The sequence below is a fragment of the Charadrius vociferus genome, unplaced genomic scaffold (genome assembly GCF_000708025.1).
Source record: "Charadrius vociferus isolate BGI_N301 unplaced genomic scaffold, ASM70802v2 scaffold67, whole genome shotgun sequence".
In the NCBI taxonomy this organism is placed as follows: domain Eukaryota; kingdom Metazoa; phylum Chordata; class Aves; order Charadriiformes; family Charadriidae; genus Charadrius; species Charadrius vociferus.
The window spans coordinates 133,028-150,697 of NW_009649485.1; the positions used below are offsets into that span (position 1 = coordinate 133,028).

The following is a 17,670-nucleotide window of genomic DNA, read 5'->3' on the forward strand; positions in this document are numbered from 1 at the left end:
CCCCGAAAGAAGCAGGAGGAGGAGGTAAAAAATGAGAATATCCGGTCTAAACAGAGGCATGCTATGCTGAAGAGGTTAGATCTCTGACCTGCCTCTAAGTCCCTTTGCTGGCATGCTGCTAGGGATGATGTCTGCAGCCAGAGTGACCTACTTCAGGCAGAGTGACCCACGTTAGCTTAACCTGGTTGGGGAGTTGCCCTGCTAACCTCGCTCGCTTACAGCCACAGTGGGGTGGCAGGTTTGAGGGGGCAGTAATCTCCAGCAGTGAGCAGGCAGTGATACATTTCTTTGGTACAGCTGGATCAGGAAGAGCGAGCGCGCTCCCAGCCTGAGAAATGGAACAGGCTTGCTAATGATAAATCTGTGTGCGGTGATTCAGCTTTGGCAGAAGTGAGTCTGACCCAACTGTAGAGAATACGTACACACAAAAGTGTCTGGTCATCTTGCAGTGTGCTTGTTGAAAACTTGAAGTCTTGCTTTAATAGCAGACTCCACTACATAAATTGTTGTTCGCTCCCACGAGGGTTTATATAAGGTTCTATGTAAGTATCCTCTGCACCCTTACAAGACATTCCTTGGGTGATGCATGTTGCTTTCAAAAGCCCTGTGTGGCCACTTGATAGCATTTAAAGGTCTGATCCCAGATGAGGGGAGTGTAGGAAAAGGTTGCATTGTTTTGCATCAAAGAAATATGAAGGTAATAGTTTCAGCAATTTAAAGTGGAAGTTACCTATGCAAAATGCTGAGTTTACTAATAAAAGATTTGTGTTCTGACTCTCCTAGGCTTTTGGGCAGGCCCATACCAACCACAAGAAGGTAGCAGCAGATGGAGAGAGCAGAGAGGAGACCTTGATTCAGGAATCGGCTACCAAGGAAGAGTACTACATGAAGAAGGTTATGGAGTTGCAGACAGAACTGAAGCAGCTCCGAAATGTCCTTACCAACACCCAGTCTGAAAATGAACGCCTTAATTCTGTTGCACAGGAACTGAAAGAGGTAAGCGAAGGTGCACAGTGCACACCACAGCTTGTATTGTGGCTATGTTGTCTTGTGCTGCGTAATCAAAATAAGAAAGGTTCTTCAGCAGGTTGCCGTCTGCTTAATAGTGGCACCTGCTAAGATGGGTTGTCCCTCCGAGACTTCAGCAAGGTGTTACATCTGTGATTCAACAGTACGGTAAATCCAGCTTTGTGGTTCCATCCATTGACCTAGCCTGTTGTGGCCACAGTGGTTCTGCCGTGGTACAAATTCGCTCTGCCTTGTTGAAATACCTACTAGTTCTGCAGTAACCACTGTCTTGTGTCCCAGCTCCTTGGACAGATGCACAACTGCGTGTCTGAGCCATGCGGGTGCTGTGGGTACTGCACATCAGTACTCTCAGTCCGAGAACCGCTGCCTTAAAAGCAGAGGAAGCTCTTTAGTCCAAGCACAGAGGTGTTAGGGATGTACTTTTTCTGCCTTGCTGCCAGTACAGATTTTCTTGCTGCAAATTATTTGGGACATAATTTCACCTTTTACCACTTTTTCCACCCTTCACTTCTAAGGATGTGAGAGCATAACAAAACACTGAATTGCACAAGAGGAGGAGTAGTGAAGTTTATAACCTTGTGTTTTCTCTCATGAAAGTGATGGCTTTTAATTTTTCATAGGTTGCTTAACTTACTACGTCGAAGTACCTTTCACCTTTTATTGTTTTAGTATTAAAACTGCCTATTTCTGAGGGGAAATGATTGCTGAGAAATTGACTGAAAAAGCTTAATTACTTAAGAAATCTGTAGCTCAGCATGAATCTCTGTGTCCCTGATAAGGAAAAGATTGTCTTGAGAGTTCAAACCATTGCTTAAATTTAGACTGGGTAAAAGTTAGAGACTGTAAACCACAGATGGATGTGGTACGTAACCAGCAATTATTACTCATGAGCTTTCATGCACCTTCCTTTGAAGCGCTGGGTACTAGTCTCATCTAGCCCTGACATAATCACTGGCCACCCCTGCCAGGATGGGAGGCTAGCTAAGATACCATGTCTTGGTCTTGATGTACTCTGCATGACCACAGCTGAAAATCAGAAGTGTCTCGTTTAATTTCTTTAGGAAATAGTAACAGGTACAGGGATAATATTTGGTGGCAAAATTCATGAGGAAGTGTGAGTGGAGATATGGGGATTCAACAGTACCTCTCCTTGGGGTAGGACAGAGGAGATTCATCGGGCAAACTGTCCTAGATGATTGAACAGGCCAGTCAAGCTCTCCTTTAATTTCATGGGTCCTGACTGTGGGATAGCAGGGCTGGAATCTGTCCATGTGCTCTGCTTAGGCAAGGAATCAGTCCCTGCAAGCACACACACAACTCTTATTTCCTAACCTTTAAGAACAGCTTAAAAGCAAAAGCTCCCTGCCCCAGAGGCAGTGTCATGTCTGTAACGGATTCCAAACACTGCTTAAAAGCATGCTGGTCGGCAGATTTCCATCCAGCTCCCTGCGTCAGTGCAGCTGAAGGGGATTTTTTCCATCTAGGTACTGCCATGTTTTCAGTCACCTTTACTTGGAGCTGTGTTTTGCTTTATGCAGCCCTGGGATGAGCTGTCGGTTTGCCAGGTTGTAGGGTGGGTTTTTTTTTTCTTGTGCTTTGTCCTTCCACCTTGCCCAGATAAAGTGGGCGATGTTGGGTTCCTTGTGAAGATTTTAATTTTTTCAAAGTTTTTTGTTTTTTGTTTTTTTTAATTTTGCACTGTCTTCTGCTGAATGGGGGAAGATGCATTTAGTTACTTGACTAAAGGCTGATGATAATTAACTGGATGTGACTGATTTTGAACTTTGAATGGAAACAGAACTCAGTTAAAAAAAAAAATAATCTAAACCTAATGTGATAAATAACTGGAACCTTGCAGTTAAGGGGTTCTCTGCCTGTCACTTTGTGTCATCTCAGTGTGTGCATTCTTCTTTCCTTCCCTTTTATTTTTTTCAGCCTAGCTGGTTCTTCTGCTGCTGGTATAATGTGATGGGGTGAAGAGGTGAGGAGGAGAAAAAGAAATGGCATGAAAGCTTTCATGTTAAAATGAAAACATCTGGGGCAATTTACCATGTGTGGTTTGGGATTCTTTTCCTCTGAAGATGCCTATTTGTTTATTGCATTTTGGTTTGAATTGCCTTATAATTACTGGTAGGGAATGGTGAGGCAGGGTGTGTGAACAGGGATACTGGCCTTGTCCTGGCCCACAAAAACAAGTCAACATGACTATCTTGAGGGACTTGTCTTTTCTCTTGTACAATGCATCAGAAAGTGGCCCAAGTTCAAATAGTTGCTGTTTCACCATTGTTGTCCAGGTAAGGAGGATTTGCATAGGCCTCCTGTGATGGTTTGTAGCTCTAATACCAAATTAAAGTTGGAAGCGTTGTGTGAGAGAAATCAAGAAGATGCTGTCGCCCGTGTAAGCTAGTGAGCAAGATGAGCAGCGTGTTTTTCCCCACTCCCTGTTGCCGTGCTTAGTCTTAGCCTGTCTCATGGTAAAAGTTTTTATGTTGATAATAGGCGAAGGAGACTCTGTGCTGTGAAGAATGCTGCTGTAGGCTGCAAGTGTAGGGGATGAAGGTGGAATATGTTTTAGACTGCAGAGATGGAGTGGAAATCCTTCCTTTTTTCTGAGTGCTGGTGAAAGAAAAACTGCTGTGGCTCTTCTCCATCTTGTTGTAGAGAATGTTTGTAGGCAGATTTAGTCTTTATAGTGTGTATTTTGGAAGCCCTGTATTATTGCTTATCATGAGAACTGACTTGCAAGATGTCTGGGGGAACAGGAAACTTTGTTTCCATTGCAACCGTTCTGGATTTGATACTGTTAAGAGGAAGGATGTGGAAAATGCTTGATTGTGCGTCCTCTGGCCAGGCAGAGGCTGCCTCCTGTCAAAACTAAAAGGAAGTTTAAAAGCAAAAAGGAAAGAAAAAGGTTGGAAAAATCGACAGGCTGAATCTCTGCTTTATTTTTAAGGGAGATTTGCTTGTCAGGGCTGGCTGCAAAAGTTTCTATCTGCTGTTTTGTACCTATCTGATAGGATACAGAGTTTTACTGGGGCTTTTTTTTCAAATATCAGTTCAGTCCTTAATAGTGGCAAGTGGCACAAGGAAGATGGTCGAGTGTATCTGGCAGCAGCTCCTCTTGAGATGCTGCTAGTAGTAGTGGTGGTGGTGTTGGGTTGAGGCCAGATGTTGACCCACATCAGTTGGAAGTGCATTCAAGACTGCGCGTTTTATGATGCTGTCATTCCTTTCGCGTCTTCTCAGGACACTTGCAGAGAAGTGATGAGTTGTTTTTGGAAGGAGAAGAGTTTGGTACACCTGGGGTTGCTGTAGCAGACAGAAGTGGTTTTGATGCTTTCTGTTGAATTATCTAACTTTGGCCTGTTGAGACAGGCTGACAGGGTGGTTACAGATTATGAATTTTACTGCTGTCATTAGCTAGCTCAGCAGCTCCTCTGTCCTGGAAGAGTCACTGGAAGGAGTAATTGCTCCGGAGTAATTGTTAATTGCCATTCTTTTTTAATCTTCTTTCATCTCTCCTGTGTTTTAGTAGGACGAAAACAGATTTCATCGGGTGATTTGGCTGTGAAGTCATGAGGCGGCCATGCCCAGTATGGAGCAGCTGAACAATAAACGAGTGATTTTTTCGCAGGAAAGTAAAAGGCATTTTGGTTATGTAACCTCAAGAAGGAAATATATTTTAATGTGTGCTCTTTTATACATTAGTTAAGAAAAATAGCTGACCTGACATGGTGTAATATAATATGTACTAAATAACTTGTGGGTTTTATAAAGCATGCTGTCTGCAACGTGTGAGTAATTTCATTCCTCCAAGGCGTTTTCCGTGGAAGCTGTTTTTCTGAGGTTTGTTCTGAAGAAACTTTCTTGTTCTGCATTATTGACTGACAGGCTTTACCAAGAAAGCATGTGTCAATCTGAAGGATAATGAACACCGTGCAGTTACCCGGCCCTGCTGTGTGCAGGGGACTCTTTGTTTCTCTTTATAGTGCTAGGTTTTTCAGGTCTGTGTCAAACACAGACACACAATTGTTTATCCTGGTTTTTTTTGTTGTTTATTTTTTACCTTACAGAAAAGGAATACCCAGCACATAGACCTCTAGAAAGATCTGTCAGTTTTATCCCTCCATGTCAGTTTTATCCCTCCATTCTATTCCCTTGACTTGCATCAGAGGAATGGCCACCAGTTTGTGTTTCTAGAGTCTCAAGTTACTCTAACAACCCTCATGCTCTAGTCTAATCGTGTAGATAATTTCCTTAACTAAGTGTACAGCTTATAAAGCTCACCCATACTCTCAGAGTAAGCCTAAAAAAATAACCAGCCAGCCCTGCCCTCTTCTTCAGTGAAGACCTAGACTTTGGTCTCTGGTTGTGGGTAGCCAAATGCTTCACTGAAGGACACGCAGAAATTGCCTGCACTCTGATGAGAACAGCTTCAAGTGGAAGCTGATCTTCTGTCACTGGAAACGTAAGATGCACTGCATTAGGTCAGGCCACTTCAACCACGACTGCCTTACACGTGCTGTAATGTAGTTGCTCACAGTCATCTCTCCATATCCTTGGATGTAGCAATATTACAGCTGCTCATATCAGCTTTCTGGGCCCTGCAGTTAAAAATATGTGAACTGAGGTGGAAGAGACATTGCTGGGAAGCCCAGGACACAGGCTGTTCGCAATATTTGACTGTTTAAATTGCTAGCAATTTCAGAGCCAGTGTTTTCACCATGGTAGGCCATTAAGTTGTTTGTCAGACATGACTCTATCTGCTCTGAGTGATGAGGGCTGATTCTTCTATAAACACACAGTAATCTGATTGCTGAAGTTCTCCAGGTTTCCTTAACATCATCAGTGAAGGAAGAGTGTTCCTAAAGTTAGGATTATGCTTCTCTTTCCCACTAGGATTTATAGCTAAGCTGCTGAATAGTCCTTTGTGTTGCTTTCTGTTTCTCCCTCTTGAATGCACTCGTAACCCCTACAGGAAGATGCACAACAGAACTCTCTGCAGCCAAGGAAAGAAAGCGTCCATGTCAGGTTTTTTTGGAATGGATTTTTATTATGTTTGACATGGATACAAACACTATGCAGTACTGCCTTTCCTTTCCTAAAAGCTGTATCAGGAGCTATGTTTAAAGAAGGCATGAGTTCCATTATAGCAGAGAATAAGTGGAAACAAGATTTTTGTTGTGCTCTAAATTACAGACTGTGCACTGCTGGTAAGTGGCCAAAAGTGTGTGCAATTAGTTTATTACACTATATTCTAGATTTGAAGACCTGTGGTTCATGTAGTCTGACCTGTATTTCTGTATCAAATCGAGGGCTCTTTCTTCTCTTTTTAAATAAAATGCAGTTTTAATGCAATGAAATTGTATGAAATTCTCAATGTTATGGCCTTAATATTTCTGGATATATTGCAAAGGTCAAAGAAACCTGAAGTAATGTTAATCATACAGCAAAAATATGCTTGTATAACACTTATTTTCTGTACACACTTGCATGGTGTAGAGTAAACCACCTTCCCCATTCTGAATAGTGTCTAATCTGTAATGCTGTATATGTGGGTGAACAGCTAAGAGGAGGGCAAGTGCTGAAAGATTTATTGTCTTTTCTCAGAAGAATCTTGGAAAAGAAAGGAAGAAAAAATGACTTGATCTCTAGAGGAGTTCTTTCCAAGCAGAAAGGACAGTAGCAGAGCAGGGTTTGCAGCTTTTGGAAGCAGAAGAATAGAATGCTTTAGGTTGGAAGAGACCTTAAAGATCCCCCCGTTCCACCCTCCCTGCCATGGGTAGGTACACCATCCAACCTGGCTTTGAACACCTCCAGGGATGGGGCAGCCTCTGGGCAACCTGCGCCAGTGTCTCACCACCCTCAGAGGGAAAAATTTCTTCCTAATATCTAATCTAAATCTCCTCTCCTCCAGTTTGAAGCAATTTCCCCTCGTCCTATCACTACATGCCCTTGTAAAAAGTCCCTCTCCAGCTTTCTTATAGGCACCCTTCAGATACTGGAAAGCTGCTGTAAGGTCTACCCAAAGCCTTCTCTTCTCCAGGCTGAACACCCCCAACTCTCTCAGCCTGTCCTCCCAGCAGAGGGGCTCTAGCCCTCGCAGCACCTCCGGGGCCTCCTCTGGCCCCGCTCCAACAGCTCTGTGTCCTTTTTGTGTTGAGGGCTCCAGAGCTGGATGCAATATTCCAGGTGTGGTCTCCCCAGAGTGGAGCAGAGGGGCAGAATCCCCTCCCTCAAATACTCCCCCACAGCAGCATATAGAAGATACTCCTTGATTCATTGCTGTTTTTTTTTCAACTGTGCATACAGAAGCACGTGTAAATAATGAGAAAATACACTGAAAGAGTTACTCCTGAAGTGAGCAGCAGGGCTGGAAATCTGCTGCTAAATGTGCTCCAAATGTAGAAGTGGCTGTTTGCAGATTGGTAAAGCTCTGTTTCTAAAAGCAAAGCAGTGACGAGCCTCTGTCTGGAGGGTACTGAGCCAATCAAATTTAGGATGCAGGACTGGATTTCTTGTCCTCTAATGTGTTGAAAGAACTAGAAGCGTCACAGTGTGAATAGTATTGGGTTTTTTTTGGTTTTTTTTTGTTTTTGTTTTTTTTTTTTTTTTTTAAAAAACCCTACTGTCTTTTGTCCAGTGCGGGAAGTTCAAAGGCAGTGATAACAGTCTGTTTGCGGTACATGGCTGTGTGCTGGCTCAGCACATTGCAGATGGCTGCAGATGGCAGCTGGTTTCTTCCCACCTTTTTATTTTCATTGAAGTTGACTTTTTTTTTATATCGACAAGGCTTTTTTTTTTTTTTTTAAGGGAAAAAGAGCTGAGTATTTTTACAGAAAGGAAGGACTGCGTAGTGTTTGTATCCATTTGAAACGTAATAAAAATCCATTCCAAAGAAGATGAATTGTCGTGGAAATTCAGTTGATGTGCTTTGCACGTATTCAAGGAGGCATCTGCTCGTGATTTCTTTTGTTGTTGTGCACTGATATATTCAGAGGAAAGACGGTAACTACAGTGTTTCTCTTGCTGTAATGTCTGCTGCCTAGAGACTCTGTGTCCAAAAATGAATTAAGACTGAAAATGGGGGCATTGAAAGTCACCGTTTGAACTCTGTGTATTTTCAGATTTTAAAGAAATATTAAAATAAATTCATGTTCTTCTGACATTATAAAATTCTAAATATGATTCTCAAAGTTTCAGTTACCAGTTAAGCATCTATGATACGGTTTTGTTGGGTAATTAACCTTGGGGCACGCTTGTGGGGCATCTTTCTGTTCTCGTACAGTTAAATTGCTGGGTGCCTGGTGGTGCCATGGTAATAGCAGGATGGGGTTTTCTCTTTATTGGCGGCTCCTTGTGACCTTCACGATGACCTTCAGTCTGCCTAGGGTTGAGCAGCAGAGGGAGAAAGTCTCTTGTATGCAGCTGTAATCTTTCAACCCATGTAAAATCAATATGCATAATCAAAAGAGGAGCTGGAAGCGCTCTAATTAGTGAAACAATGGCTTGAAGTAACTTTGCAAACTGTTAATTCAAGAAGATTGGAGGTTTTTTGTTCTTTTGTTCTTTTTTTTTTTTTTTTTTCATGCTGAGTGAAAACTTCCGCTTTTCCTGTAGTGTGATTTTAAGATGAGAAGCAGGGAGATTGCTTTGTTTTGCCTGTGTTTGGCACTGCTTCCATTAAAGTAGATGGCCCTTGGCAATCTATCCAAGTAAGATTTGTTTGGATCAGATTGATTGGTTGGTGGGTTTTTTTTTGTTGTTGTGTTGGGTTTTTTTTAAATATGAAAGAACGTGTACTACAGTAAGCCTCAAAGCAGTACTGGAATGTGCTTGGGCAAAAAAAGTCGTTTGTTCCACCTCATAGTTCTGGACTGATAAATTGACTCAGGACTGCACCCTGAGATTTATTTTCAAGTCACATATGGTTATGTTTTAAGAACGTGGTTTGTGACAAAACATCGCTTCGGCAGAAGCTTGCAGAGCCAACTAGGGGATGTGCCTCTAGTATCAGAAATCGCATTGCTGTGCTGTTGCTGCTCTTGCAACTGTATTAAAATCCATTCTTTTTTTTTACCCTGTGGTTTGGTTTTCAAGTATAGGTTTGATGTACTTTACTGATATTCCTCTTTACCCTTTTTTGTAGGTGAGTGAGTTTGGGGTGGTAATGTCTGGTAATGCCCGCTGGATCATCTGCAGATCAAGGAGGGGGTCCAGATTTTTTTAAGTGATGTAAATTAGTATTCTATCTCTTTATTTCATTAGTGAGTGTAGCTAACCCCTGCTACATTTTAGCATTTGATTACCCAAAGGCTAATCAGTCTGCTGCTCTAAAAGTTGAGCAAGTAAGAGAAACCCAGGGTAGTTAGCATTTTCCTGAACCAAAGCTCCCTCCCAGTGTGTCAGACAGGCACTGGTTCCTCATGTAGCCAGGACTGAAGGGGAAATAATGAACAAAATAACCAGGTATTGAATAATCGTGTGCAAGTAAATCTGAGCTGCTTCTGTGTGGGGTAGCTTAGGTCTAGAAGCCAGAGAGGTAGCTGTGGGTTTTCTTACCTGGCTTACCCTGACCCTCCATTGCTGCAGAGATTGAAAAGATGACTTGATTTCAACCCAATAACTAACTGGTTTGGATCTGTTTTTTGAGAATAGCTAAGGAAGTTCATGGTGTTACAGCTGTGTGGCCAATGTGAAAACAGTCAGCAGCTCTAGGAGCAGTATTTGTTGGGACAGCTTATGGCTAACTTGGAATACCGATGGTCCCGTCAGCACAGGCAGTGCAACTGCTTCTGAGAATGGGATGCCACCACTTCCACTGTCGTGGCATTATGCCCTAAAGTGCAGGATCTAGAATGGAGATTTGCCCTTTTTGTGTCTTAATGATGGCGGTGCATGTTCTAGGCAGGTGATTCTACTCCGCTCTCGTGAGACCACACCTGGAATATTGCATCCAGCTCTGGAGCCCTCAACATAAAAAGGACACGGAGCTGTTGGAGCGGGGCCCGAGGAGGCCACGAAGATGAACAGAGGGCTGAAGCCCCTCTGCTGGGAGGACAGGCTGAGAGAGTTGGGGGTGTTCAGCCTGGAGAAGAGAAGGCTCTGGGGAGACCTTACAGCAGCTTTCCAGTATCTGAAGGGTGCCTATAAGAAAGCTGGAGAGGGACTTTTTACAAGGGCATGTAGTGATAGGACAAGGGGGAATGGCTTCAAACTGGAAGAGGGGAGATTTAGATTACATATTAGGAAAAAAAATTTCCCTCTGAGGGTGGTGAGACGCTGGCCCAGGTTGCCGAGAGAAGCTGTGGCTGCCCCATCAGGTGTTCAAGGCCAGGTTGGATGGGAAATGGAGCAATCTGGTCTGGTGGGAGGTGTCCCTACCCATGGCAGGGGGGTTGGAACTGGATGATCTTTAAGGTCCTTTCCAACCTAAAGCATTCTATGATTCTATTCTAACAGAGCTATTTGATCTTCACAGTTTCTCAGCCATTCGAGTTCAGAGGAACTTAGACAAAAACTCTTGTGGGAGGAAAAACTAACATGGGGTCAAGGGACATAGCTTTTCTCAAGACAAAGGGACTCTTCTGTTTTGCTGCTGCCAGTTTTGTCTACATTTAGATTTTTATACAGTATAAATTTAGTGTGAGCTATCAAAATAGTTCTTGGGAAAATACTCTGTGGTTTTTTTTTTTATAGAAAAAGTGCAGTGTCTTACTTTTATACAGCCAAATATTGATATTATTTTCTCTTGCTTTATGGAAATATAGGTCAGTGGCCTTATAATAGGCACAGAGCGTGCACTTTGAGTGCAAGTGGCTGTCAGCAAAACAGTAGCTTGCTAATTACTGGTATACAACTTCAGTGTACCGTATTCTGCACGCAGAACTTGGCTGCTCCATCCAAAGCATGTCCTGCAAGGAAGAGGCTGCTGTGGCGTAAGTACGTTCACAACAACTGACCCAGTGGTGGTTTTGGCTTGTCAAAGCCTCTTGTAGCTGCAAGATAACAGTCAAGAGACAAAGGAAACCTCTGGAGACATCATTTAGTCATGGTTTGACGAAGATCCAACTGCTGTGTCCCCACATCTGTTTATTTCTGTAGAATACAAGCTAGATATAATGCACTGTCTGAAGTACCACTCTGAGAAGGGAAGGAGATTTCATCATTTAGTCATAATATATGTGAAGTAATTGTATTAGGTCATCAGAAAGTTATTAAACTCTGTCCAAGTGGTAAACAAGGCTGCTAAAACAAAATCCGAGCTGCTTGGGTCCTGCTGCTGTTGTAACACACGGTATGTCTGTTTGAAAAGAGATGCAGGCTGTGGTACGGCAGCAGCTGGGTAATCCCCCTAAGGACCTCCCTCTACTCCCTTCCTGCTTTCCATCCCTCTGCACTTGATCTTTTGCACTCATCAGAGGTTCTGCCTCTAGTTTAATGCAGGTTATACATGGCAACTTAATTAAAAAAAATTTCTATGGAGACTCATGCAATTCCTGCAATCTGTGCGCAAGTCGGCGTGTTGTGTGTGAAGCATTACGAGAAAATGTTGTAGGTGAAGTAGAAAACAACAACTTTGACCTGGAAATGCTGAGTGATCACAGCTTGGCAGCATGAACTGTGCCAGAGTCTGACTCCGCTGGTGTTAGGAGCTGTTCCTGCAGCCAAAGAGATGAACACCTTGGCTGAAGTTCACTCTTTCGTGTGAGTGAAGACTGGTAGGACTATGCCATTAGCACATCCTGCTCAGGGAGAAGAGTTTTTTTTTTATCCAGAATCACAGTGTGGCGCTTACTGCATCCATGGGTTTTGTGGTTTCCTACAGATGAGTACTGGAATTGGTGATGGCCCCAGGTAGCAGAGGGAAGACTGCTGCGTCCAGACACATGGGTGGACCTGGCAGGCGTTCCTGTGAGTTGGACCAGGGGTGGGCATCACTCCATGATGTATACCATGTAGCTCTGGGCCTCTGGAGCTGCCAGGCATCTGCTTTGCCTCTGCTGTACTCCAGAAAGAGTACTGTGCCTTTAAAGGGAAAATCTCTATTTACTTTTTTTTAATCCAGCCTTCATAAGGCTCCCATATGATATTATTTAATATCACAGCATTTTCTTTTATTCTGTGGCATTTTCTATAAATAAGTACCGCTTCCATAATCTAATTGTAAGCAAAATCTTTCATATACCTCTGCTACTTATAAAGTGGTATCATTAATTTAGGTAGATAACTCCTTTGGGATTTAGTTCATTGAAATTGTTTGAAGTAGCGATGGAGCTCTAAGCACATGGTTTTGAGCTGATTGTATCTCCGTAGGATTGGGTCGCGTAAACTAAGCATTTTCTGCTGCCAGGAGGTGGGCCACCTTGTGAAAATAGGCCACTAATGTTGGGAGTAGAAATTTAGTCAACGCTTTCATCTCATGCTTTACATATAAATAAGTTATGGCCAAAATAAGCCAATAGGAGACCTCTAATCTTTGATAGCTGTGCTAACTTTGACGTTTTGTCAATTTTATTTTAATTGTAAATTCTTTTTAAGTCTGACCGATTTGTGGTATCTAGTGCTGAAGTACCATAAACCTGCTCCTGGCCTGCTGCCGCAGTATGCTAGCGTTAAATCTGCCCAAGAAAGACTCTCACTGCTGGAAACGGTTAATGGAAACTTTAAAATAGGCCTTTAATATTAGGGTAAGAAATATGAGTAAGAAAAGAAATAAGCCTCCGAGAAACCTTGTAACAGAGGAGGGCAGGCTTTAATTAACAAGAGAAACTTGTACTTAAGATTATTGAAAATGTGGTTTGTGGACATTTCTGACGAGGCAAACTTAACATGGATTTGCAAAGGGGCATAACAGTGGAGGAAAATGGCAGTTTTGGGCTGCGGGCATGAAGCACAGAGCACAGCGTAGAGTAGTTCTTCTGTAATATCATTGAAGTGGGAGTTTTTTGGTCTTTATCACTGATTAATAGAAGGATGTTAAAATCAAAATCCAAAAGTAACAACAAAAAAAGGCCTGACCAGGGAGAAAAGCATTTAGGAGTTACCAGTAGGCTAGAAGAAGTGGTTTATGGAAATACTAAAACATTAGACTTGTTTTAGCTTGGTCAGGGACAAGCGAGGCCATTCAGGAGATCAACTGCTGTGATGAGAAGGAAAGGTCCGATAGCGTTAGAAGGGATTCCTGGCCCCTTCCCCACCAGGGTGGCCGACTGGTCACTGCTCTGGTCCCGAGCTGTTCTGGGAGCATGCTGGGAGCATGGGCAGCACGTGGGACTTTCCCAGAGTGGCAGGGGCTGGGGCACGCGTGGCACCTTCAGGGTTAGGGTTGGGTCAGCTCATGGGGAGATTCACCACACAGAGAGCCAGCAGACAGGGAATTGTCACCTCTCCGTTCTGACGAGCTGTTGTGGCTGCATTGCCAGCGGTATTCCAGCAGCATGGGTGTTCTTGAGATGAGGAGTGTCTTCCTAAAACCAGAGATGTAGGCCAGTTTCTAGATAGGGAAACTGGTCTGGTTTGAGTTTGCTATCAAATTATTGCTGTGGATTGCAGGTGTTTGACTCTCCTAAGACACCTGGAGCATCAGAAGAGTCCAGATTGTATGCTTCAGTTGGGAAATGCTGAGAGCTTTCAAGGATCTGAAATCAAATTGAACAAATTACTGTTTCAAAATTTGCTTTCTGATCTCTTGTTCTGTAAGTCCTTAGAGCCACCACAGCTTCTCCAGGCAGAGCAATAATCTCACTTGTAGGTTTTGTTGCTGTTGTCTGTTAAGGAGTGCAGGAGCTTTTAATAAGTAGGCTTAATCTGAAAAAGAAAAAAACTATGTTGGATGTCACAATATTTTTTTCTTTTTTTTAAATTAAATGTGACTTAGAGCTACTGATTGAAATACATCTTTGATACTACTTTATTGCTCTGAGCACGGGCTGTAGACAAAGCCGCAGAAGAGGCAGCAAAGGCTCTATGCTGCTTCTGTAAGTCTAGCTAGTTTATTGTTCATTTTGTTTTCCTGGAAGTGTGATTTATCATTCTAGTCCCTTGCTAGTTTGCATCCAGAGGGAGAATTACTGCAGTTGGAGCTTCAGTTCCAATATTCCTGAGGTATACCCAAGTTCAGGTGTCCCCCAAGGGACAACATCCCTGTGCCCTCCCAGACCTGGGGGAATCACAGGCAAACCCTTGAAAGCAAAGGGCTGTTGTCTCAGTTACTGAACTCTTTTCTTGCTTCTCCTTCCAGCTTGAGGGAGGTTTGTTGAAAGAACCTCAAGCTTGTTTCATTAGCATCTGAAAATACAAACACAGCACACAGAAAACCCTTCAAAACCAGCTAGCTGAGACAGCAGGCATGCTGCTGTTGAGCATCACCCATCTCTGTGGGTGGTTGCCTGGGGACACTTTGGGTGGCAGTGACCCTTAGAATCATACAGTTATCTAGGTTGGAAAGGATCTTTAAGATCATTGAATCCAACTGCCAAACCCACCACTAACCTGTGTCCCTCAGCACCACGTCTACCCATCTTTTAAATACCTCCAGGGATGGCAATTCCACTGCTTCCCTGGGCAGCCTGTTCAATGTTTGACAACTCTTTCGATGAAGAAATTTTGCCTAATATCCAATATAGAATCATAGAATCATCTAGGTTGGAAGGAATCTTTTAAGATCATTGAGTCCAACTATCAACCTAACACTGCCAAGTCCACCACTAAACCATGTCTCTCAGCACCACATCTACCTGTCTTTTAAATACCCTTCTTAGAGCTGGAATTTGCTCCACCAGCCCTTCTGTAGGTGAAAGATAACAGCTACCTAAAAGCTTATTGGCAGGCCTTGTAAGAGTTAAACATTTTCTTTCTGGCAGTGAAGGATGTGGAATGCTGCCAAGTATTTAGATTTGAGATTTGAAAAGCAGCTGGAGTTGAACTGCTCTTAGCAAGCGATTCAGTGCAGGAAGGGGGAGACGGTAATCAGAATGTTACACAGTGCCATTCATTACACTGTCGTCAAGTTTGGGTCAGCATTTTCTATCCAGACTCCCACGCTCGGCTGGAGCCTTGGTGCAGAGCCCAGGCCCACCCACTGCCACCACGCTGCAGGAGGACAAGCCCAGGTCTCAGTGAGTGCAGCTGGGAATGCACAGAGGGAGTAGGGTCCCCTCTTCTGCTCCGGGAGACATTCCAAACCCGCCTGGATGCCGTCCTGTGCAACTGCTGTAGGTGACCCTGCTCTGGCAGGTTGGACTAGATGATCTCCAGAGGTCCCTTACGACCCTGACCATTCTGTGATACTGTGAAGGCTCATTCCAGTTCGCCTAGCTTCTTCCACACCATTGATCTGTTTGTTTCTATGAAGGCATCGCACTGCTGCCTGTGTGGGCTTGCACTAGTGCAGCCACCTTGTGGTTACCGCCCAGTGGGCTACCAGGCGAAGACCACCAGTTTGGGTGGGCAGCCTGTGCTTGGCAGAGGTGTATTTATCCTTGCCTGGGTTGTTGGAGAGCATCACTAGAGCAGGGCTGGATTCGTATACGTGGAACTTAGACAAGACTAAGTGAGATGTTGCTCTTCCCAGCACAGGTGTTCACCCTCCCCGTGACAAAGAAAGGGTTTGGAGGATGTGGGTTTGACTCCGGACTGGAGCTGATGTTTGAACAGATAGTTAGCAAACCATACATTAAGTAATAAAACATTGTAGCAAGACTTAGTGCTGATTAAGTAGTTATAAGAGATTTAAATGGCGCCAGGATACACTGTAGTAACTGAGTCTCAGCTCAGGTATCTCTAATATTGCGCAGAAAAGAAATCCATGACAGTGCAGTTCTTTGTTCTCCAGTGTTGCAATAAACCCATCCTTAATGTCCCAGCTTCACAAAGTTTTTTATTTAATTGTTTGCAAAAAAATTAATAAATCTTGAGCTGAGCCCATTAATGGCGTGGCACTCCAGCATTAATCACAGATGTGTGTATCCATAGTAAGGTGCTTTGTCATGGGGTAGGTGTTTGAATAATGAGAGGACAAGTTAAAAAAAAAAAAAAAAAAAAAAAAAAACAAAACAAAACACCAACAACCCGCAAACAAAAACCAGGCATTTGTGCACATTTGCTACCAAAGTTTCAGTGTAGCCACATGTCTTTCATTAATGCTTCAGAGCTATTGGGAGCATTGTGTATAGGTTATGCTCAGTAGCTACTATGCTCTTTTCCTCACTTTCTGCAGGAGAATAAACGTGCTGCGAGTTGTGCCTATTCCACCTCTTCTTCCCTGCCAGCTCTGATTTTTGTTCCCTGCAGGGTGTTTGTCACGGAGTTCAACCTGACTCTGCTTGGGAACGCTCAGCATGTCTTATGTGAATTAGAGATCTTCAGAACTTGTCTCCTAGTCAAAAAAAAAAAAAAAAAAAAAAAAAAAAAAAGACTGCGACTTCTGCTAGGAAAGAGAAATCGGGTCAGATTTGCTCAGTGGCTCCAAATGCATAAAATGGGCATACACCTGGCCCAGGTGTAGGAAGACCTCGAAAGGGATGAGGTGAGGAGCTCTTTTAGTAATGTTTTTTAACATTTAGTTGCAGAACACCCTGAGGGGCTACCACAGGTGTTCCTGGTGCTCTGTATGAAGGGTTCATACTGCACTGTTGAGCTGTGCTAGCAGGGCAGAGTCACCTGCTGTGGCATCTGAGCATGGTTCAGATTCCTGCAAGAGCGCCAGGGACAAGTGCTGCACTGGTGGGCTTTGAGCTTCTCGCCTGCTTTTGACTGCAGTTGCTACTGCTGGGGTTTTGTGGTTTTTTGTTGATGTTGTTGTTTGGTTCCACCTCCTGTCCCGTTCCCAGGGCAAAATAATATTTCAGAGAGGCACCTGGGAAGGGAGACTTTGACTGGGATATGAGTCATCTACCTCTTGGGTTTTTTTTTTTTCTCTCAGTAAGTTTTTTCTGCATGAAATGCAATTAAAGCTTGACTTTGCTTTTGAAAACACACAAACAAAACACTATTTCTTCTGCTTCTAAGTGACCTCAGTGCTCCGCCTTCCTGTTTCCCTCCCTATTTCTATCTACCTCTGTCTGCATTCACACCAAGGCTTAGAAGGTTAAGCAGCTTTTCAGCAGATAGACCATGTTCCAGCATGACTTCCAGCAGAAGAGTAGGGAAGAGTCCAAACTGCAGTTTAGCATAATATCTACTTTATTTTTGTCCAGTGGGCTTGTGTGAACAAGACACCAGAAACACTTGCTATAAATTCTGGGAAATACAGTCTGATTGATGCAGTGACTTTCTGTACTGGTTGTGTGGTCTGTCTTTTGCAATATTCCTTTTGACTGTGTTTTTGTTGTAAAACACTGCTGAGAGCACACTAATTTTTCTGTCACTTTTAAGAACTGTTTTCATAGTAATTTCCCAAGCAGTGTTTGGAGAGGAGACACAGGTGGTGGATACAATTAGAAAAAACAGAGATTTGTATCCAAAGGATGGTCCATTTCTGTTGTGCAGGGCCGGAGAGGGATATCTGTGGCTCGTGAACTGAATTGAAGTATAAAAGCTACAACAGTGACATTTGAGTAACACGGTGGCTGTCCTATGTCATTCCTGTGAATGAGGAAGCAGAGCCAGGCCACCAGGGTATTTCTCCTTTGCATAAAG

At 43.4% G+C, this 17,670-nt stretch overlaps 1 protein-coding gene across 1 annotated transcript in view; it reads left to right on the forward strand.

The window, feature by feature from the left end:
- Positions 1-789: 789 nt before the first annotated feature.
- BICD2 (bicaudal D homolog 2 (Drosophila)) overlaps positions 790-17,670 on the forward strand; it is a 41,996-nt gene continuing 25,115 nt past the window's right edge. The window contains exon 1 of the mRNA XM_009889908.1: positions 790-996. Within this exon, the coding sequence (XP_009888210.1) occupies positions 886-996 (111 nt within the window). The 5' untranslated portion in view covers positions 790-885. The remainder of the gene's footprint in view (positions 997-17,670) is intronic.